Here is a 24,176-nt window from a genome sequence, read left to right as displayed (position 1 = left end):
TGCCTGTAGTCCTAGCTACTTGGGAGGGTGAGCCAGGATGATTGCTTGAGCCTGTGAGTTTGAGGTTGCAGTGAGCTATGATCATGCCACTGCACTCAAGCCTGGGAGACGGACCAAGACCCTGTCTCAGAAAAAAAAAAAAAAGGAATCCAACGCTATACTATTAATTATCTTTTAGCCTTTGGATAAAAATTTCCCGAGTTTTCAGGGTAGAAAATAACCTGCTTCTAATATGGGGGAAACACATCGATACTTTATTTTAAAATGTAATCTTTTTTTCCAGGAATGACAAATTCAATTTTAGCCCCACAGTAGATCCTGGCAACTCCAAGTTATCAAAAAAGAAGCCTGGCCAGCAGAGCAGCATCCTGTAAGATTTATAATTCTCCTTGGGAAAATGGGTTATGTAAAGAAGAATGATTCATTAAGATAACTGAAACAATAAAAAGCAGTTCAGTGACTACTTCAAACATTTAGTGGGTGGATAAACAACATTGATGTGGCCTGAGGAAGTCTCAGCATGCAGCATACTCTTTGAGGGAGTCTTGCAAATACTTCTTTTTTTTTGAGACAGAGTCTCACTCTGTTGCCCAGGCTAGAGTGCCATAGCATCAGCCTAGCTCACAGCAACCTCAAACTCCTGGGCTCAAGCAATCCTTCTGCCTCAGCCCCCTGAGTAGCTGGGACTACAGGCATGTGCCACCATGCTCGGCTAATTTTTTTCCTATATATTTTTAGTTGGCCAATTAATTTATTTCTATTTTTAGTAGAGACAGGGTCTCACTCTTGCTCAGGCCGGTTTCAAACTCCTGACCTTGAGCAATCCTCCTACCTCGGCCTACCAGAGTGCTAGGATTACAGGCGAGAGCCACCGTGTTCGGCCCAAATACTTCTTTTTGATTTTACTAGTGCATAAGTGCACTAGCATTTTACTAGTGCATAAGCCCATCAATACTAGAACAATGTGAGAGACACAGTATTCAGTGTTCATGACCCATATTAATTGGGTATGGAACGAACTTTCCTGAGTACTCCTAAGAAAACATGAAAATCAACCAAAATAAAAATAGAAGTTTTTTAAAAGAAAAAAACCTTTACTTTCAATTATTTTTAAGGTTAATATGTAGCTAAATTGCTTTTGACAGACATTGACATCAGTAGCTATCTTGTACATAAACTGTGTACACTGAAATACCCAGGAATTCCTTTAAAAAAAAAAATCAGAAGTTTTTTGGTTTTTCTTTTTGAGACAGCATTTTATTCTGTCACCCATGCTACAGTGCAGTGGTGTCATCATAGCTCACTGCAACTGTAACCGGCTTCATAAACAAAAAAACTTCAATAGTTTTTTTTTTTAGTTCTCTTATCTTTCAAGTTCCCAGACCAGTAATATTTGCTGACCAGAACTTTGTAACTTTCTGTTGCATTAATGAATTCTCTTTTGAATTTCTTTCCTAGAAATGAGAAACCTGCTTGGAGCCACAAGATAACTACAAAGCTTCATACCACTTGTTTCTCTGGAGAAGATAATTTAAGTGATACTCTACCACAGATTGCACCCAAAGATCTACTGAGCTTGCTCACAAGGCTAAAAAAAATGACCAATATTAACTCCTAGTTCATTATAATACTAAAATCCCCACCCTGGGAGGGACTTAAAGCCATTTTTTGATCATGGAACATATGTACTAGCATGATTCCTCACTGCATGCTCCTAAACTCCATATCATGATATATAGAACTCCATGTAATGATGTAATGATGCTCACACCTCTCACATTATTCATTTCACCTCCAAGAAAACCTCCTGACCTTGTCAGTTGGAGAAGCAAATTTGAGTTCATAACCTCCCACTTCAAGGAGATGTGTCTTCTACAATAAATCCTTTCTTCCTCAACAATGCTTGTTGTCTCAGTAATTGGCCTTCTGTGTGGCAACAACATTGAGGTCAACCTTGTAGGTTTGTTAACACAACCCCAAACTCCTGGGCTCAAGCCAATCCTCCTGCCTCAGCCTCCCAAATAGCTGGGTCTACAGGTGAATGCCACGACACCTGACTAGGTTTTATATTTTTTGAAAAGACAGGGTCTCACTATGTTGCTCAGGTTAGTCTTAAACTCCTGGTTTCAAGCGATCCTCCTGCCTTGGCCTCCCAAAGTACTAGGATTACAGGCATGAGCCACCAAGCCTGGACAGAAGTTTTAAGGTAAGTATGGTAAACTCAATTCCACCCTGCTCCATATACTGTACCTTGTGATTCAGAATATCATTCATCCTTCTGGTTGCCTCTGTTGTATAAGATTCAGGGAAGCATTTCTTAGGGACAACACCATATTTTTCTAAAAGAAAACAAATGTTAGTGTTCAATAAGGTAAAATGTACTCTAGATTTAGAAATCTTGGCAAAAATAGCACCTGCTTTAAAAAGTAGGAAATTTTAATTCAGAAAATCTTATACTTCATATTATTAAACAGGTTTCTAATGTGCATATTTCTCTCTCTTAGAATTAATTCTACTCCTTTTATTCATCATACTTTGTTAAGTGCTCAGCATGATGGGGTTTCCACAAAAGACAATGTTTTGAATGAAGACATTATGAAATGTTTACAGTTTTAATGTTTCTTGATTATGTCAATGGACAGGAGATGAGCTTTTTAATGTAAAGTTACTTCTATTTAGTACTATCTTTTCTTCTCCAACCCACCCTTTACAGTACCTATCTCCTTATTCCTCTCATTTAAGAAAGGCATGTGAAATAAAGGTTCTTAGAGCTAACTATATATCCTTCTATCCACCAAAGAAACAGCCTACACCTAACTACAGAGCCTTGCTCAATCATGTGGAGTTTCAATTCCATTAAAGAAAGGCTCTTACCAACAATATTGACAAGCATATCCCATTGCCCACCATCATTTGCAGGGTTCGTAAGCAAAAACTGCACCAGCCTCCCATCCTCAGGCTCCTTTTTCTGGGCTGTGTCCACAAAAGCATTCAAGAAGAAATAACAGCGTTCAACCTAAAGGAAATTAAATAAAATTAAAGGAAAAGAGAGTCAATAAACTTACTGACATTGTTGACAGAATGAGAGTCATGGAATTACCATGGGCTCAACATAATAGTGTTTTTTTCTTTTTTAAACTATGAAACACTTCACAAATTTGCATGTCATCCTTGTATAGGAGCCATGCTAATAATCTCTGTATCATTCCAATTTTGGTATAAGTGATGATGAAACAAACACCATAATAGATATTTTTAAATTAAAATTGATAATTAAATATGAGTATTTGGCTTCATAAGAATATTTAAAGTTTCTTCTTATACCTGTGTGTATACTTCAATATATTATATATATGTATACAGTGCATACATTCCGATACTAAAACAAAACCTGATATTTAGTCTTCAATCAATAAACATCTAATGGACACTTATGTAATATACATTTGAAACATTAAAAAATGAAATAAAATTATTTGCTGATTTTCAGACAAGTACTACCAGAGAAGGGTAGGTTCTAGAAAAGACTAAATAACCTAAATAAAGATGCTAAAAAGGGAAATTATTGTAAATAAAATTTTAAATTTTAAATAAAGAAACAAGCAAGCAGTAAGGTGAGTCAGTAGACTTATTACTTCATTGTAAAAAGTAGCCACCTACCAACCAAAAGCAGTTCTACCTTTGAAAAGAGTCAATTTTTGAGACTTTGGAAATCAGAATAAAAGGTGTCTCACCTATAATGAAAGGACAGACTACAACTGGAAAAGCAAGAAATGAAGATACCTCTACCGTCCCTACTAAGGTTGATATGGAAACAGAAAGAATCTTGCCAGATCAGTCCCATACCTTGTCCCAGAAAAACAGGTAAGACTGACTAAACTCAAATTCTTCAATATTTAATTTTTTCATGAATGGAAGTCTCATAACATTCAGACAAGAAAAGATCCAGCATCGCCCTGAAATAAAAAAGCAGATCAAGAAATTATGATGAGTGTTCACATAGATTACATTGCTCCAACAATGAACCCGTGACAAGATTTGGATAATTCAAGACTAAATCAGAAAGAGCAGAAAGATTAAGAACAAAACAAAACAAAAAGATAATAATTACTATTTGCAATATATATATGTAAAGCTAACATCTTTAACAAATAAATAAAAATTTGGCCAGCCATGGTTGCTAGCATTTTGGGAGGCTAAGGCAACTGCCTGAAGTCAGGAGTTTGAGACCAACCTAAGCCACATAGCGAGACCTCATCTGTACAAAAAATAAAATTAAAAAAGATAAGCCAGGTGTGGTAGTGCATGCCTGGAGTTCTAGCTACTCAGGAGGCTGAGGCAGGAGGATTGGCTTGAGCCCAGGAGTTTAAGGTTGCAGTGGGTTATAATGACATCACTGCACTCTAGCCTGGGGGGCAGAGTGAGACCCTGCTTCAAAAAAAAAAAAATCCCTTCACATATCACATAAGAGGCCATAACAGGGCTGGGTATGGTGGCTCATGCCTATAACTCTAGTGCTTTGGGAGGCTGAGGCAGGAGAATCACATGAGGCCAGGAGTTCAAGACCAGCCAGGGAAACACAGTGAGACCCCATCTCTACAAAAAAATTTTTTAAATTAGCCAAGCATGGTGGCATACACTAGTTCTAGCCAGTCAAGAGGCTGAGGAGGGAGGATTGCTTGAGCCTAGAACTTCGAGGTTACAGTGAGCTACAATTATGTCACTATGCTCCAGCCTGGGCAAAAGAGTAAGACCGTGTTTCTAAAATAAAAATAAATAAACAAAAAAGGATCCATTACAAATCACCTAAGAAAATCACATTAGAAAAAAAAAACTGCTAGAAAAACATGACCAGAGATCACAAATAGATCATTCAGTGGCCAAAAAAGACATAAATGGCAAAGAAACATTTTTTTCAATCTCATCATAAAAGACACCTAGTAAGTGGGGAGACATTTTTTTTAATTGATAATGCCCAATATTGCCAAGGACATGGGGAAAAAAACATTGTTATCATTCTATATAGGGATCTAAATAGGTACAAAATTCCTGCGTATGATTTGGCAATACCTAGCAAAAGCTTTATAAAGTCCCTGTCTTTTAATCTGGAATATACAGTATATGCTTCATTATAGGGTGAACTTAAATTAGTCCTCCATTCTCATAGTGATAAGTCAAAAAAAAAAAAAAAAAGCGAGGCATTTGGCTAACTGAATTATGTACACACTTAAAGATATAGATGAAACAGTAGACTGTCTACCTATAATATTTAATTTAGTAATTTAAATATATACAGATATTTAAAATCATGTTAACATAAAAAAATTGATTTAGAAGCACTGTTTTTCCTACTTTTACATTTCATTTTCACACTGATTTATACTCTTCAAATGCAACCTGCCATCCTTAGATCCACTCTTTGAATCAGAACATGTCTTTTTTCCATTCAGTATGTTTGAGTCATAGCAATGTTTTGAATCCATGCATTTTGCTGTCCCTGAAAATTTCATGCCATGCACCAACTATACAATCAGATGCTTCATTTGTCCTGTAAGTATATAATCACAAACTCCACAATGTCACCACTTCCAGTACTGATTTAAGTGATCTTTAAAAGGCCTATTTACAATGATAGCCAACATTTCCATATGTGGTCATGTCCTAGGAATACACCATGTTCAAATTTCTCCCCTTTTAAAAAAACTGATTCAAACAAATGATCTCCATAAGCATCCAAAACTAGCATAGATTTGTGATTATTTCAGAGTAACGTCTTTTCTAAATTGTACTTCTACTTCAAAATAACTGAGAGTGCCCATTATGAGGGTTTTTGTAAGGCCTTAAATACAGGGTAATTCTCTTTTCTGAAGGAAAATTCACAGAGAAAAGCCTTTACTTACATTTAGGTATAATTTTTTACTGATACGAAAATATATTCACAATATTTTGGTAAGTGAAAAAGGTAGGTAGATTACCTAACAATGTGTAAGGTATCAACCCATATTGAACACACACACACACAGAGAGACCTGAAGGATAATACAGAAAATATTCACTTGGTGTTTTGCAAATATTCTACCTTGAACAGGAATAACTTTGTAACAAGAAAAAAAGTGTAAAATAAGTAACTATAGTGTCTTTGGAAAAGTTGCTAATGCCTCAGTACTGCTCATCTTTACCTTAGGTTTATCTGTATGCCACCTCTCTTCTGTACACTATATATTTCTAGTAAAGGAAATCTGGATGAACTGTTAATGTGGAAACTGGATGGAAATAAACTACATAGCCCAAGTGCTATTTGGATTTTTTTGTAAATAAAAGTGACACTACAGAATGTATAAGACCTGACCTGTTCCAAATTAGCATTTCCAGGCTTTTCTCTAAGAGGTCAATGCAGTACAAATTCTGTAGGACCACTATGACATTACTAATGGAATCATTCATAGCCTGAGAGCCTATACCAACCCAAGCACTTTTCCTCTATAGCAAAACATTAATTATTGTAAGATCTTGACTTTTTTCCTTAAAAATTCAAAATCAACTTTCTTAAGGTATAATGTACATACAATAAAATATACACTTGTTAAATGTATACTTTGTGAGTTCTGACTGGCTCTTATGTGCTTTCTGTCAATACAGAGTGGGAATAGTTTTTAAATGGATAAAAACTTTCAAAAATCCTTTTAGTACAATTTTGTTGTGACAATGTTCTCTTCATATTTATCCTGGATAACCAATCTTTCACTGTAGCTGTTTTTCTGACAATGGTGCTAGATAGTAGATAGCAAAACAAGACTTCTTGACCAAAAAGGCATGGGAATTGGATTTTTTTCTGTATTACAAACTGGTCTATTGGTGGGAACTGAGCCCATGAGCACATTAGCTTTACTTGTAACCAAGAAGCATATTTAAAAGCTACATTTGATGACATTTTGATATAATTACATTATGTCTCTTCTGTTTCATACATTTGCATATGGCCTTCAGGGCAACTCTGGGGAGTCTTCTAGGGTATGAACATTTTTGCATTCTGTTTTGTGATCACGAGCATACACCTGCAAGCCATGGGCTACAATCACTTAACATCAGGCCAGAATATAGTTAATTACACTCAAACATATGATCATGGACTTGTCACTTCAGTACCCAAACCAAATGTGTTAATAAGCCATGCGGGTAATGTTCCTAGAACTACTTTTACCCATGCCTATTCTCTAGGAATTTACTACAAGTTCTTTCAGTACAAATCTGTTCCCCTAACACCATTCTTAAGTAAGACACCAAAATGGGACGGTGTCAAGAAGTTCAAATAAAGTATGCAAGAAGTTTGAGACCTCACCTGAGCTCTTCTGGTTGGTGACAGGCTTGCCCTCCTGAGGCACAACATGCTGGAACACATGCTGAGTACCCTGTACCGTTGCTCTCTTCAGACAGATGTCCAGAAGGTCGTGAGTAGTCCCGACATTCTGAGCAAGTACGAACTGGGAGTCGCAATTCAGTTTCTGAATCAGGGCAGCTACCTTCTCCGAATTCAGTCCTGCTGGGAGACCAAACAAGATTTTAACACCAAAAAGAGGCTGAAGAGGGCTGATACAGGACTCCCATATCCCGGGTCCAACTTCTTAAGCGCATCCTGAGGTGACCACTGCACCGGGGAAGCCCTTTACGGGCGTCCTCCTCCAAGAAGCAGTCTCCCTCCAGGCCGCTCCAGCCGGCCCAGAAAGCTCCATCCCAGCCATCGCCCCTAGCCCCAGCCCCCGGCCTTCCCGACGCTGCCGGGCCTCACGGGTGCCGCTGAGCTCCTCCAGAGAGGACCCTGGCAGAGCCTCGGCGGGGAACAGCCGCGCCTCACCCGCGTTGTTCATGGCGCCCACGATGCCCGGCGGGGTAACGGTAGTATTCGGGGTCCTCAGGCGAGGGCCGGGGTTGCACTGAGGCTTGCTGCCTAGGTGGCCGGACCTGACTCTGGCACCCGGAGCGCCGGAAAAAGGAAACCGGCTCAGTGGTGGCGGGGAAGCTGAAGCCAAGAGAAACGGGGTCCGCGGAGGGACAAAACTCCCCCCTCGCGTTGCTGAGTCAGCGCCGTCGGGGCTGGCCCCGCCCGGGGGAGGGCCGACGGGGGCGGCCTAGGTGACGTGCTGGGTGCTGCCGGCGCCCCCGCCCGGGCGCGTCCCCAGGCCGCTCCGGACCCAGTTCCCAGCCTCGTGGCCGCCCTGCGCTGCCCACCGTCAGCCCGGGCGGCGCCAGGGCCCTCGGCCATCTGTAATCCCGCTTCCTGGCCATGCGGGCGCCCTCCCAGAGATCAGGTCCCGGCCGGGGCGGCAGCCTGCGGATTCCGTACTGGGCCTCGACCCCGAATACTCTAGCATCGGGGAATTGACCTCATTAGCCTTTTGAGAAGCCAAAGGGGGCTCAAGGCGGAAAGGAGAAGCTGAGGGGCCCCATAATTAATAAGCACGGGACTTAGGGTGGGTTGATAAGTCACAAGAAATGCACCCAAAGGTTCTTCCTATAGGCATCCTTTGCTGACCAGTCACTGCACTTTCAATGGCAACTTGTTGCTTGGAGTCTAGTCAGATCCAGATTCCTGTATTTGAGAGGGAATTGGAACTAAGCTCTTTCCCACCCACTCAGAAGCTACTACCACAGTTCTACAAATAGACATCTGCTCATTTCATGAAAACTGCCCATCTGGGCTTCATGGAGTCCGCCAGTGTCTCCTCCGTAGCTCAGTGTGCGCTGTAGGGTGTAACTAAGGGGAACGACAGGGGTCAATCTTACGTGTCAATGCTATTTTGTCAGGCTTTCTACAAAACCTGTAAATGATGCTCCCCTTCTAGGCTTTCAAGATAACGCAGCAGTTTTCCAAGGTTTTGAGATTGCTAAAACCTTGGTTTTTGTTAATATTGTTTTTCGTGCCCTGCAATCTTAACCTTTAGTGAGATACTGGGATGGAACCCATAGGTGATAAAACAAATAACGTATTTATTTATCTGCTTTAACACTGAAACCCTGTCTCTGCTATTCAAAACAGATTTTTGTGGAACCTAGAATCTAGGTCTTAGGTTGAAAATCATCCTGGAAAAACCCATACTCAGGCACTAATCATTTGAAAAATCACAGTCTCTGTGTCTCTAGAAAAAGTTAGCTAAAGATTGGGGATATGACATAGCAACTATCTTAATTGGGGTCCATTAATCCTTCTAGTCTAAGATTCTTTCAATACTGAAGAAGAATAACCAGTTGAAAATTACACTGAAAGAAATCACTGTTGGTCTTTTCACAAAATGATGTTCAAGCATCCTGCCCAATCCAAACCATAAATTTTTATTCAATATCTACCATATACCAGGTACTGGACAAGCTGATGATAAGGAGACTAACAAAGCTTAATCTTGCCCTTGAGAAACACATAATGTTTCCTTGTCCACCCCCACTGCTTCACTCTTCTAGCCTTTAAAAAAAAAGAAAGAAAGAAAGAAAGAAACTCATAATGTAGTGGAAAAGAGATACAAAACAACTTTTGGACAATACCCTCTGTACCAGCATACCCATAGTGCTATAGAAGCAGTGAAGAGAGAGCTGTGAATTAGGGCCAGAGGGTGCCTGAAAAAAGAGGTGACAGGTGAGTATAATAAGAGTGGATGGGATTTTACAAGGCAAAGAACAGAAGGACATTCAAGACACCAGCAAAGGCACAGAAACATTAAAGCACATGGCAAAGTCATATTCAAGAAACTGCATCATAGTCTGATGTGGTTAAGAGTAAGGAACGAGTTGGGATCAGAGACAAGGGGTAGGATTGGAAAGGTAGGTTTGGGCCAGTATATGAAGCATTTTATATGCTACACCTTATGGTTAATTAGAAGCCAAAATAGGTTTTTAAACTAAGGAGAAATATTCTGTGGTCTGTGTAAAGAAAAATCTGATGGCAAGAGAGAGGGTAATTTGGAGAGGAGCAATTCTGGAGATTGGGAAACTAATTAGAAGGTTTTCCAGTAGTGCACGTAGAAGATTGTAAAAACCTTAAATTATGGAGAGGGAAGAGGCATAGATAATCTTGAAGTTATCAGTTAATGAGAGGATGGAAGGTGATGTCATGAACCAAGATAGGGAATGCAGAAAAACAGGCATCTTTGGGAGTATACAAGTGTGCAGATCTGAACTCAGTTTGCACTGTGGCAAGTCTGGGGTACCCATGGGACACCCAGGAAGAGAAGTCCAGGAGGTAGATGAAAAGATGTGTACAGATTAGGTATGAAATAGGTTAGGTTAGGGTTGGAACCATGAAAGTTAGTAAGGTTGCAGAGGGAAAGAGGATCGAGCAAGAAAGAGATGAAGACCAAGGATAGCACCCCACGTTCACAGCACAGGGGCACTAAGCTGAATGTGGTGAGTAGGGGCTGAAATCCAATCCAGGCTGTGCTTGGCAAGCCAGGCACCCCGGCCCAGGGCTGTGCCCGATTGAGAGAGTATGATGTACCTTTCACTACTTCTTACAAGGATGCCATATGGGGGTTGCATTAACTCTAGAAACAGTAACATTTAAAAGTTGGGGTGAAGACAGAGGAGCCAGCAGGAAAACAGCAGTCAGAGAAGTAGGAAAGGACCTGGGCAGTTATGTCCTGGAATCCCAGGAATGCAAGGAAAAGATGATAAATGGTACTAAAAGTTGCAAAAGTCAAGTAAGATTGGGTTTGACAACAGAGTCAGAGGCAACCTTAGAGAGGGCAGTTTCAGTGGAAGGGCAGAATGGGCAGAAGCCACATTACTGTGAGTTAAGAGGGAGGCAAATGTTAGGGAAGCTGTTTGAGGAGAAGCAGAAAACTTACGTCTACTGGAAGATGAAAGGAAGGAGCCAGTAAAGATGAGAGATTAAATATATCTTGGAGAGGGTACAATTGCTCAGGAAGAGAAGGAGATAGAATCACTGAGAAGGTGGAGGGGACCAGTTTTACAGCTACTGCCACCCTTTTCATGCCGGTGATTATATCATATTTCCCCACCCATTCCCTGAGATTCCTATCATCATGTCTTGCTAGGTCTCCTACTCTGTCCTCATTGTCAGGGTGGCACCCTTAGTATCACCTTGCCACCCAGCAACTTACACCCATGCACTCAGCCCCCATGTGGGCACAGAGAGGAGGTACAGAATAAAACTGGTTTCTCAGGGGGTCCACCCCAAATGACCCACCCAGGAAGATATTTTTCCAAAAATAAAATTCTTAGGACCTATCCCTCAAACTCCAGCCAGAAGGAATGTTGTAGGCCTAGTGACACCATGGGACAAAGCAACCAGAAACAGAATTCTAGTGTGAAATCCATAATATAAGAAAAGAGGGCTGGTGTGATGGCTCATGCCTGTAATCCTAGCACACTGGGAGGCCGAGGTGGGAGGATCTCTTGAGCTCAGGAGTTTGAGTCTGCAGTGAGCTATGATGATGTCACCACACTCTACCCAGGGTGGCAGAGTGCCATTGCAGATATGCCTTCTGCTTCTTGCGTCCATGGGGTTCCACCCAGTTAAAGCAAACAGGCCCAGCCTCAAGGCAAATTCTCCACCCCATGGCACCTCCTTTGCTGTCCACCAATCTTTGACATGTGTTGGTCAACTGCTTCTATTTTTATGGAAAAGACCAGATTTTATGTTGATTGAAAGTCTGGACTAGAATCCAAAACAAACATTCTGAAATTTTATGAAACTCAGTCACCTGTAAGTATTGCCCTAACTCCAAGATTTGCCTTGGTCAAAAAGCCTCCTGATATTTCACCAGCTCTGATAGTAAACTTCAAAGTTCACAGATTGGCGGTCTACTGACCCAAATTCAGCTCCTGTGTGTTTTGTTTGGCCTGCAGAGTGATTTAAAAATTTTGAGCCATACCAGTTGTTACGGCATTGGAAAAAAAAAATTTTGAGCCAATATTTACCATTGTGGAGTTTTATATACAAGTCTGAGTAGCCAGGTTCTCTTGAAAATATTATTGGTTTCCCATGATAGTCATTTTTCCATCAGAAGTGTAAAAGCAAGTGTTACAGCTCTTTTATAATTTGTCTGTCGGGTTTTATAGTTTCTACCCCTCCCCCAAAAAACAATAAAAAAGTGAAAAAAATAATAGATCCAGGGGGGCCATATAATTTTCTTTATATCTAGCTTACTTTACTCATTTATGTTTATTGCCTACAGATATTTGAATTCTACAACCCCTGATAATAGAGTGACCTCAGCAGGAGTCTGGGAGGATTATCTTTCCCCTTCCACCCTCATCCCATTAACCCCATAATTTCTGCCTCCCTGGGATGAACAAAGCCAGCAGGACCTAACCCTGCTAATGCTTTGAGATACAGGATCCTGGGACTTTCTGGGCCTGAAGAATCCTACATCCCTTCACTATGATTTCTCCAGAATGTGGCATGCACCCATTTGAGTCCAGACGATCTGGCAGTTTTAGGACTTCTACCTTCCCTGCCACTCCTGAATTCCATGTGGGCTTAACCCAACCCTTGTCTCCCCTCCCTCAGCCCAAAGAACTTCAGATTCGGATTTTAGGTGTTTCAGCATATTCAACGTTAGTTGTAAAGTATGTCTGTTTTTTTTTTTAATACTATCTAATACGCTTCAATGTTGTTATACCTGAAATATTGTTCCTGCCTCTGGCTATAACATTTCTGCCAGTCACTGTTCTAGGTGCTAGCAATTCACAGAATATTCCAGGCAGAGGAGAGAGCATATGCAAAGGCAGAGGCATGAATGGCTTTGAGTGTGATTTAGGAACGATGAGAACATCTGGTCAAGTTTTATGAGTATTTGAATTATACAATTTTGAAATAGTCCATTATAAACCATTAATAACACCTTGCTATATGCACACAACTTGAAGCAATATGAAGCCCTTACAATATTTAACATTTGTCAGGAATCGCATATTTTCAAAGCTGGCAGTGGTGCTAAAGTGAATAAGAAACTGTTTGTGCTATTGCCACATGGCGGAGCCATTTTAGCTAGAAAAATAGTATCTTCCCTTCAATAAATTTACATTTATTGCTGTGAGAAAAACAGTCTTGAATTATGGAAGTTTTAAATTTTGTGTGAAGGTTTCAGGAATGTATCCCTTTCATAAAATTCCAGCTGTTCTAGAATTTGGTGTGTCAGGAATGAGGAGTAAATGGTCAGGGGAAAGAAGGCATACAGGAAGTTAAAAAATGAGGTTGAAAAGATGGCTTACAGTCAGATTGTGAAGTGCTTTGAAGAGCATGCTTCCTTTACTCATGGGGATATTAATATATCCATAAAATCCCCCCATAGTCACTGAGAAAAATGGGAAAAAATCAACTTCAAATTATATTGCTCAAAAAGGCAATAGGTTGGCATTATATTTCTCTCAAATTTCTCTCTCTCTCTCTCTCTCTCTTTCATTCATTTGTTCTACCTCTTATTGAACACCTATTTGGCAGCAACTGTACTAAGCACTTGATATACAAAAAATGAAGAACATTTTAGTTCCTGACCTCAAGGAGCTTCAATCTAATGGGGAAAATTAACAACAAAACTAATTGTTATTTTTGATTAATACGAAAAATATTCATGGAGCATTACTATGTGCCAGGCACTGTATTGGACACGGAAATACACAGGAAAACCAGAAAGACAAGTTCCCTCCTTCCTGGTGCTTACATTCTAATGGGGCAGACAGACAATAAACAAATGTGGATAATTTTAAATAAGGATATAAAGAAAATAAACAGCTGGGAGCATTGGCTCATGCCTGTAATCCTAGCACTTTGGGAGGCCAAGGCCAGAGAATTGCTTGAACTCAGGAGTTCAAGACCAGTCTGAGCAAGAGCAAGACCCTGTCTCTACTAAAAATACAAAAATTAGGCAGACATGGTGGTGCACGCCCATCCTCCCAGCTACTTGGGGGGCTGAGGCAGGAGAATCGCTTGAGCCCAGGAGTTTGAGGTTGCAGTGAGCTATGATGATGCCCCCGCACTCTAGCTCAGGTGAGAGAGTGAGACTCTATCTAAAAAAAAAAAAAAAAGAGAAAGAAAAGACAAGACAATAGGATGATATGATAGTGTAGTGACTGGCCAGGGGTAGCAGTGACATAAAAGGCCTGAGGTGGTGGCCATTTGGGCTGAGACTGAATGACCTTAACGATTTGGCTTTGTGAGGATCTATGGGAGAAAGTTGCAAGGGGAGGAAAAAGCAAGTGCAAGGGCCTTTGGAGGCTGGGCGCGGTGGCTCACACCTGTAATCCTAGCACTCTGGGAGGCCAAGGCGGACGGATTGCTTGAGGTCAGGAGTTCGAAACCAGCCTGAGGAAGAGCAAGACCCCGTTTCTACTATAAATAGGAAGAAATTAATTGGCCAACTAATATATATAGAAAAAATTAGCCGGGCATGATGGCACATGCCTGTATTCCCAGCTACTCAGGAGGCTGAGGCAGCAGGATTGCTTGAGCCCAGGAGTTTGAGGTTGCTGTGAGCTAGGCTAATGCCACGGCACTCACTCTAGCCTGGGCAACAAAGCAAGACTCTGTCTCAAAAAAAAGAAAGGTCCTTAGGATAGAAAATAGCAGTGCTGGCTGCTAGGTACCATGGCTCACACCTGTAATCCTAGCAATTTGGGAGACCAAGGTGAGAGGATCGTTGAGGCCAGGAGTTGGAGATCAGCCTGGGCAACATAGAGAGACCCCATCTCTACAAAAATTAAAATTATCCAGGGGTGGTGGGCTGTGCCTGTAGTCCCAGCTACTTGGGAGGCCCCAGGAGTTTGAGGTTGCCACTGCACTGTAACCCAGGCAATAGAGCAAGACCCTGTCTCAAAAAAAGAAAAACAACAAAAGAAAAAGAAAGAAACAGTGCTCAGCAAAGTCATAAGGAACTTAATTTCTTTCCAGCACTATAATCTGCACTCACAGTGTTAGAGTCATCATTGGGCTAGCTCTCCTCATGCTTCCTCTTTTGAGTCCAATGGAAAAAGTCTGGCTTTTACTTACTCTTTCCTAAGAGCGAGGACCAACTTTCCCAGAATCTTTCAGTAAATCTCTCCCTGCATTTTATTGTCCAAAATGAGGTCATGTGCCTCTTCCTGAACCAACCATTGGCTAGGGAATGGCTTGCCCTTATATATCCCTAGTGCATTGGTCAATTCCCCAAACTGCATTGCCTCTCCTAAGTGCTGCAGCGGTGGGACAGGTGTTGAGAGTTGACATAAAACACTTACTGCACCATAGGAAGAAGCTTAGATTTTATTCTAAGTGCGATGGGAAGCCATTGTAGAGTTTTAAGAACAGGATTTGGTTTATGTTTTTAAGGATACCTTTGTAGATAGTTGCAACATTCTTAATTAGAAGAAAATAATATTAAAAAAATATAAATAACTCCTAAATATCAATAGGGAAAAAACAAACAACCCATTAGTAAAAGGGACAACAGACCTAAATAGGCATTTCACAAAATAGAAAGCATAAATGTCAAATAAATATTAATGATGGAAATGCAAATTAAAACTGAAGCAAGATGCCATTTTATACCTAGGTAGGCAAAAGTTTTAAAGGCAGATATTTAAAAACACTGTTGACAATTTTTGTGTACTGCAGGTGGAAGTACAAATTAATATCACCACTTTTAGAAAGCATTTGTCAATATTTTATAAAGTTTAAGATGCATATACTCTATAATCCAACAACTCTATTCTTATGTGTACTTCTAGAACTGTACTTCTCCTTGTGTGTACTTATAGGTCCAATGTGGTAGCCACTAACTGCCAGTGACTATTTAAATTTAAATTAATTAAAATTTAAAATTTAGGCCAGGGCGCAGTGGCTCACACCTATAGTCCTAGTGCTTTGGGAGGCCAAGGTGAGAGAAGAGCTTGAGACCAGGAGTTAAAAGACCTCAAGTCATATATAGTAAGACCTCATCTCTATGAAAAATATGAAAAATTATCTGGGTATGGTGGTGCCCACCTGTGGTCCTAGCTACTTGGGAGGCTGAGGTAGGAGGATCACTTGAGCCCAGGAGTTCAAGATTACAGTGAACTATGTATGATTTTGCCACTGTACTCCAGCCTGGACAACAGAGTGAGACCCTGCCTCTAAAAATAAATAAATAAGATTAAAAATTTAATTTTTCAATTGTAGTAGTCCCATTCCAAATGCTTAAAAGCCACACATGGTTGGAGGATCATATCAGACAGAACAGATACAGAACATTTCATCAACACGGTAAGTTCTTTTGGACAACACTTCCCTAGAGAAATCCTTGCATATGTACACTAGGAGCCATGGTCAAAACTGTTGATTTTAGCATTCCTTATGATTGCATAGAACCTCAAAAAAGCCTAACAGTTCATCAACAGAAATTTATATAAATTGTGATATATTCATACAATGGCATATTATGCACAGAAGTGATAATCTACATGGATGAATTTCAGAAACAATGTTGAGTGTGGAAAGCCAATTGCAAAGCAAACAGGATGCAGCTTTTTATCAGAAGTTCAAAAACAATTGAAATTAAATAATGTATTGTTTAGAAATACATAAGTGGTAAAAGAATTTTTCTTTTAATAAGGAAATATTAAACACCAAAATCAAGATAGTGATTTTTGTGGAGCAGAGACTGTGAGTTTCAAAGATATTAGTTTTCTGTTTCTTAAGTGGTGTTGGGTACATGGGTGTTCCTTACACTGTATTTGTTGTGTCTAATTTTATACATTATCTATATTTTTGGATGCATAGAACATTTCTTCCTGTAAAGGTCACTGTGACTGCAGTGTAAATGATGGACTAAAGAGAGGGAGGAATGTAAGTAAGCAGGATATCTGTTAGGAGACTATAATGTGTCCAGGCAAGAGGTGAAGGGTGACCTAGATTAAGAAGGCAGCGGTGGCGATGTTAAGTGGATAAATATGGGCTGTATTGTGGATGTTGATCACCCTAACCCTAACCTGAACCCTTCCCCTTGTGCTGTGGTAGAGGTTTGCATGTCATCATGTGGAACATGGGGGAGGAATTCCTAAGTCAGACTGGGAGCTTCAGGGAATGCTTCTTGGAAAAGATGGCAGATCATCTGAGTTTTGCCCAATTAAGAGTTTGTCAAGTGAATAATGGCTGGGGAAAAGGAATTCTGGTTGGAGATAACAGCTTATGCAAGAATCTTAAGGCAGCAATTCTCTGTTTGGAAACTGAAGACTTGAGCGTAGGTACAACTATGGAGAGAGAGGGCAGTGGCCAAAGGACAGTCCCCTGGGTCCACTGAGGAGTTGAGACTTTATCCTGAAAGACGCAGGGGAACTGCCTCCATCTTTCTTTCCTTCTGCCAGGGAGAAAGGAAGATTCTTGTGAAGAACAATAAAATAAGGCACTGATCTGTGAGGATCTAGTTATAAGGAGGTCCTAGTTGGGCTACCCTGAAAATGCTTATCTTTGCATTAACCACTCTTTAAGAAACTATCACCTAACTGTTCCTGTAATTCTAGCTACTCAGGAGGCCTCAGAAGGGGTTACGATTGCTTAAGGCCAGGAGTTAGAGACCAGCCCAGGCAACATATCCAGACGCAGTCTACAAAAAATAAGAAAAATTATCTTGGCGTGGTGGCACACACACTTGTAGTTCCAGCTAATTGGGAGGCTGAGAGGTGAGAGGATTGCTTGAGCCCAGGAGTTCAAGATTGCAGTGAGCTATAATTGTGCCACTGCACTCCAGCCTGGGTGACAGAGTGAGACACTGTCAGGGGAGGGAAGGGGAGAGGAGGGGAGGGAAGGGGAGAGGAGATCACCCACTACTAACCCATCACCCACAATCACCAAAAGCTACATTTTGTTGAAGTACAGAACATTTAGGATAAAAATAAAAGGAAAAAAAGGGCAAATGGAAGAGAACATGACCGAGAGAAAACAGGAGAAATTGGAACTGAGAGAAAATAATAAATAAATACCATTGGAGACCATAGATCTTGGTTTCCTTTTAGGAATGCCGTTAGACTGGCTTTACTTAAAGCTGCAAAAGCAGAACTTTCTTTAAGTCTTCTTTTGTTTATGAACTACATTTCTTACTATGTAAAGCTAATATTTAAGTATAATAATTATGGTGTTATCCTCTTTTCAGAGGCTTTTCTTGAGACAAAGCACAAAAATCTCAAAAATTAAGTTAACATGCAGGAAATGGTGACTTAATTTCACCTTTTCCAATGCATATCCTTTGTAATATTTTCTCAGCCAATTTCCATTTTTGATTCTTATCTTATTTTTCTTTCCTTTAATTTTCTTCCTTGTTCCAACAAGAATGATTCATCAGACAGAAGTAAAACTGAACACATTCACAGTAGGACATGAAGACTAAAAAAAAAGATAACATGAATCTCACCCTGAAATTGGGTGAAAAAAATGGTCTCTCTTTTTAGGACAGGAAAAGAAAGTAAGAATTTTTTTTTCTCCTAAAAATCCTTAATTAGAAAACCTGTTTTCTTACATTAAATAAGAAAGGCAGCATGAGGTTAGGAAAAGAGGCCAAAGTTTGAAATCCATTAGACCCGGTTTTAAGTCCTAGCTCTGGGATTTATAGGCATATACAGTCCTTTAATCTCTGAGTCTGTTTCCTCTTCTGAAAAGTGGGGTGGATAATAATAACTGTAGCTGGCTATAGTAGCTAAAAGGTACTGTGTGCTTCCTATGCCAGAGGCATTGTTCTGTGTTCCGTACAAGTCTTAGCTCATTTAATCTTCACAATAACCATAAGTCAGGAGGTAGATTCTATTACTATCCCCATTTTTATAGAAGAGGAAATGCAAGAACAAAGAGATTAGGTAACTTGCACATCATCACACAGCCAGTAAAGTGGTAGAGTCAAAATATAAACCCAGGTAGTCTGATTCCAGAGACTAAGAACTTAGACTCTATAAGCCTAAGGATCGAAAGATATAATGTAAGTGAAAACACTTTGAAACTCAAGTACTTTACACACGCCAGTCTAAACAATAAATCTGCAGATTTATAAATTACTGAGTGTTATTGTATGCGATTTTACAAATTGCCACATAGCAACCATTTGTGGATGGTTAATGGAACATAATCCTAAAGGTTTTTTTAGGGACATGTTTTCGCAGCTGTTAAGTTTTCACATTGGCCATTTTAATCTGTCTGATGTAGGTAGAAAATAACGATGACCACTGAATAGGACAAAAAAGGAATCAGTAATACAAGCCTTAATTAAATGATGGATAGCATTGTGGAATCATAAAACCATTATCCTTACATTTAGAGTGATCAAAGGAGGTTGTGAATCTTTAGCTGAAATGTGAACTTGTTCATAAATTCTTAGATATTTTCTTAAAAACAAACATAACCACATCTCAAACCGGGGCAAAGTCCTTTAGGCTGGTAATTTCCAAGTAAGCCAAGTTTGTTATTAAACACTTTTATGAAGTACCATAACTATAAAGTCATTTCAGGAATTCAACACTGATTTTTTTTAGCAGCGACAATGTTTATATTCTCTTTGGTGGAACTGTTTAATGATGCCCTTGAGCTGCCTATAGACTCTTCACATGACAGCTGGCGTGAAAATGGCCTGTTTCGGGCTGAGAATCTTTTTCGAAAGGTACATGGTTTGCAAAATGATACAAAGAAGTAGTGCGGCCTCCTAAGAGTTGTTTCATTATCATTAAATTTTTTTAAGATGTCAATCATATCAGAGACCCAAATACTTCCACTTAGTAAGCACGACAGAGAAAGTTTTTATTCCAGTATGGAAAGACAGTGCTGTTTCTTTGGTTGAGAGCCGAATGAGGTAGTTGGCTTATGTTTAGGGGCCACGTTATAAGAAAAATGCAAATTCTTGAACACTAGACTTATCTTCTGCACATGAGATGCTTACCCTTAGAGAGCCGTGGCAGAACTAGGACGGCCCAAGGAAGCTGATTCTCCTTCTCCTCTCACTTCAGGGAAGATGTTCTTGTGCTCTTTGAGCAGGATGGCAGGCCTCTCACAGGCACTTTAAGTTGTTTCTCTTTCTCTCTCTCTCTCTCTCACTCCCCTTTCCCCTCTCCCCATTCTCCCCCCCCCCATCTTTCTGTATCTGCTTTCTATTTGAATTAAAATGTTAAGTATGTTAATAATGGGGATTAAATGAGTCTATAAATGTGTGTTCCTGGCATATAGGAAGTACCATATAAATAGTAATTCTTAATGTAAGAAGCCATTTAGCCTAGTGGTTAAAGACCCAAGAGCCATACTATCTTGGAGCAACTCTTGATTTAGCCACTAAGAAGCTGTGTGACCCAGGACTCATGACTTAAATCCTCTGTGCCTCAGTTTTCTCCCCTGTAAAATGGGTATGATAAAAGTAGGACCCTTGTTCTGTGATTGTTATGAGGATTAAGTGAGTTGTGATATATTTAAAGAGCTTAGGACAGTAAAAGGTAAATGCTTGTAGGAGAGTAACTATTGTTATATGATGCCATATACTTCAGGGAACTCAGAGAACTCAACTTTGACAATTCCTAACAATACCCAATGGAAACAATTGGTATTTGCGTAAGATCGTTTAATTTTTCATCTCCTGTCGCCACTTCTCCTGTCATACAGTGACCACCTATGAGGCAAAAGGGCTGAATGATTGTCCTCTACCAAACCAAGAATAATTGTAGTACTTACTTAGGGCCAAAAGGCAGGGTGATGGAAAAAGTCACCCTTCTTACTAGCTGTGTGACCTTGGACAAATCACAAACTTTCTGAACTTTAGTATCTCCAGTGTGGCAAATCATAAATAATGTTAGCATTACGTATCTCACAGAGTGGCTGTGAGGACCAAACAAGATTTGTGTAGAAATGTTTTATAAACTATGAGGTAACACAAAAATGTAGGAGATTGTTATTACTAACTATAAACTAAACAGAGGCTAACACTAGTGTTGCTATCAAGAGTGTCAGAAGAAATAAGGACAAATAATCCACAAGTTTCCACAGCAACATTTTACTGGAGGCATATGTTGGCAGGAACTCCAGATTTTCTATTTTTTTTCTTCATATATAAGAAATATATAAAGAAACGTGTGTGCATATATATAAAATATTCGAGAACTCACTTTTTTTGTAAATTCGCAATAGTGTCTTCCATGTTTTCCAGCATTAGGTATGTAAGAATGACCCATGACGTAAGTTGTTTACTAGGTGACAACCTTGATGTTGCAAAGATAGGCTCTTGAGGAAAGATTACCTAAGTGTTAAGAAATGTGATTAATATATCAATTTTGTCCTCTATAGCTGTGGTTCCCAGCCCCTGGTCCTCAGCCTGTTAGGGACCAGGCTCCACCCCCTATAACCACCTCCCCACTTTCATAGATAAATTGTCTTCCATGAAACTTAGGGGGGGGGGCAACCACACAGCAGGAGGTGAGCTGCGGGGGAGTGAGGGAAGCTTCATCTGCATTTACAGCCACTCCTCGTTGCTCGCATCACCGTCTCAGTTCTGTTCCCCCTCCATGGAAAAATTGTCTTCCATGAAACCAGTCCCTGGTGCCAAAAAAGTTGGGGACCACCACTTTGTAGTCTCTGGCATGAGATTAAGTGTAATTTGGATTTTTTAAAAATAAAACGAGACGAATTAATTTTATTCTTGCTTGCACTATTGCTGCCCTGTTCCCTCAAAGATGTGTTGTCAATAGATGTTAAGTCTATTCAAAGGGAAAAGTATGGATTTGTTTCAGGTTATTCAGCATTTTATATGACTCAGAGTCTATGGTGGGAGAGGGATGGGGGTTATTAAGGAGCTTGCGCCTAAAATTAAGCGTTATTTTATTAAACTAGATGAAACTTTCTCCTGCGTCCTTATTGTAATGAAAATACCTGAATTAGTCAGAATAGACTAAGCTAGGCTGCAGCAACAAATTCACCCTAAAATCTAGTGGTTGAACACAAAGGGTCTATTTCTTCACAGAGTTATTCGGAACCCCAGGCTGACAGACGCTCTGACATCTCTCCACAGTTGCCACGTCAGGGGAAGAAAGAACCTAAAGAACCTTGCTTTGCCCAGAAGTGACTCCATGATTCTATTCATAGTCTGTCGACTAGAACAAGTCTCACGGACTCCCTCCTGGCAAGGGGGCAGGGAAGTGTGAAGGGCACAAGGATATTCAATGAATGCTAATCATCTCTGCGACAATTCCCAGGCCCTTGAAGCAGTAAGAGGCTCTCAGCCATGTTCAAGTACCTTTATCCTCACCCCTTTGCCTCAGGACCCTGCAGTGCAGAGGAAGGAGTGTGGACTATGGGGCCAGACAGACCTGGGTTTGAATCTCCCCTCTACCTCATGCTAATTGTGTCACTTTAAGCAAGTTGTTTTTGTTTCTCTAATCCTCCATTTTATTCCCTTACCTATAAAATGGAGATTCCAATACTTACCTTTTAAGGGTTCTTGCAGGGATAAGAAATGATTTATGCAAAAACCTTTTAACAAAGAATAATACTTGGTCACCAGAAGGACAAGCAAATATTTAGGGCAGCAATTCTCAGCTCCAGTCCTGTGACACTCCAGGGTATCGCAAATTAACTCAAGGAGTGTTGGAACATTTTCAAAAGGCTCTCCAACTAAGATTACTGTAAATTCCCTTTATTTACTAAAATGAATTCTCTACAGGTCATTAGAAGTAGGATTGATACCAGTGGCACTCTTGGCATTTTATGAGAGAGATGATGTTTTTATTATTCAACCTTTGCCCCTTCTGTGATACTGTCTCCCTTATTCTAGTGTCTCCGGGCTTTGGTTAGGCGTGGGTGTGAATCTCAGCTTAATCACTCTCTATATATTAGTTAAGCATTCTGAGCCCAGGTAACTTCATCTTCAAAGTTGGGACAATCACGACTATTTCATAGGGTTGTTTATAGGGTCAAAGGATGCAGGTAAAGTCCTCAGCACAGTATAACTAACTGTCCTCTGACTTGGTTCCCGATCTCTGGGAGGGAGAAAGCTATGAGTGACAATTACCAGAGCTGTTTTATAAAAATCTCCATGAGACAATGAAAGCTCAAGTCAACACTGGGTTATAACCTATCTGCAGAGAATGGCATATACTGGGGTAACAAGATCCTTCTTCTCCTAGACATTCAGGAGTAAAACAGACAAACAAAACATTTTAAAATCAGGAGAATTACACATAAAAAAGCAGATTTCTGACTTTTCTTAAAGAATCAGAAGATCTGTCCCTGATGGTAACTATCAGCCTTCTTTTAGACATGCATATGTTCTCTGTCTGCCACAGTCACTACCACTCCCTATTGTTTTGCTTCTAGCCTGCTTCACTCATTGATTTGCTTGACACCTGTAAGAATTTGAGTTTATAATCCCTGGCCAATAGGTCCAGGATGGTAGCCATGATGGTGGTAAAGACAGGGGTAAATTGGTGGGGAAGGAGGTCTGTAAACTTTTTTTTCAATGATTCAAAAAGCATAATAGCAATGATTATATTGTTAACCTCTCAAAGACTGCACAGGTTAGCTAAAGCACCAGATTTCTTTTCTTTTAGGTGGAATTATATCAACTGGGTAATTGTGTTGTTATAAAAGAAGCTCAGACTACAAGAAGGTACCATGGAGAAATATTTTAAAAATTGGGAAAATAGATGACTATTATTTAATAAATAAAGTTTGTTTGATAGACCAGTTCCTTGAAAAATGGGGCCCAAGATGGAGAAAGAAATAATAATAAGAGCTCTCCTTATTGGTGGAAAGGTTGAGAAGGGAGCCACTGGTTTTGTCATTTCTCCACTGGTGTCTGTAGTCCTAAGGGTCAAAGCCAGAAGAATGAATGTTGGAATTTCAGGTATCTCATAGCAGGTAGAGAAGTGGACTTCCCCTTTAAGTCCTGGAATTTCATGTTCTTTTAAGACAGGATCACTTAAGATTTTAGAGTTAATAAGAGATATAGTTTTTAATATAGGCTCTGTTTTTTTCCAAACTTTGAGGCGAAAAGAAACACAATAACCATTTGTGATATTGCTGTGCTCTGTTAAAACTAATGTTCCTTTACTGTGCTAATGTACAAGGCCACTGTAGTTTATAAGGGTGAAGAAACTCTTTTCTGATGACCTGTCATTCTCCAGGATTGTTATATGTCCCAGAACAAAGCTGATTCATAATTCTACTAGGTGGGGCAAAAGGGTTACATTTTCAGTCT

At 40.0% G+C, this 24,176-nt stretch overlaps 1 protein-coding gene and 1 non-coding gene across 3 annotated transcripts in view; both read right to left on the bottom strand.

The window, feature by feature from the left end:
• BLMH (bleomycin hydrolase) overlaps window positions 1-8,099 on the bottom strand; it is a 46,840-nt gene extending 38,741 nt beyond the window's left edge. Inside the window, exons 1-5 of one of the 2 annotated variants that reach the window (XM_012740761.3) lie at window positions 7,853-8,099; window positions 7,340-7,540; window positions 3,847-3,956; window positions 2,875-3,016; window positions 2,251-2,339 (exon numbers count right to left, since the gene is read on the bottom strand). In XM_012740761.3, the coding sequence (XP_012596215.2) occupies window positions 2,251-2,339; window positions 2,875-3,016; window positions 3,847-3,956; window positions 7,340-7,540; window positions 7,853-7,865 (555 nt within the window). In that variant the 5' untranslated portion in view covers window positions 7,866-8,099. The remainder of the gene's footprint in view (window positions 1-2,250; window positions 2,340-2,874; window positions 3,017-3,846; window positions 3,957-7,339; window positions 7,541-7,852) is intronic. The other variant, XM_012740762.2, reaches the window with a different exon arrangement.
• Window positions 3,135-3,241, bottom strand: LOC142862269 (U6 spliceosomal RNA). The gene has a single exon (XR_012913343.1). It is a non-coding gene; the product is annotated as a U6 spliceosomal RNA (small nuclear RNA).
• Window positions 8,100-24,176: the final 16,077 nt, after the last annotated feature.

Source organism: Microcebus murinus, chromosome 18 (genome assembly GCF_040939455.1).
Source record: "Microcebus murinus isolate Inina chromosome 18, M.murinus_Inina_mat1.0, whole genome shotgun sequence".
Lineage (NCBI taxonomy): Eukaryota > Metazoa > Chordata > Mammalia > Primates > Cheirogaleidae > Microcebus > Microcebus murinus.
Note: the sequence above shows the minus strand (reverse complement) of the source record. Positions and strands in the feature narration are given on the sequence as shown.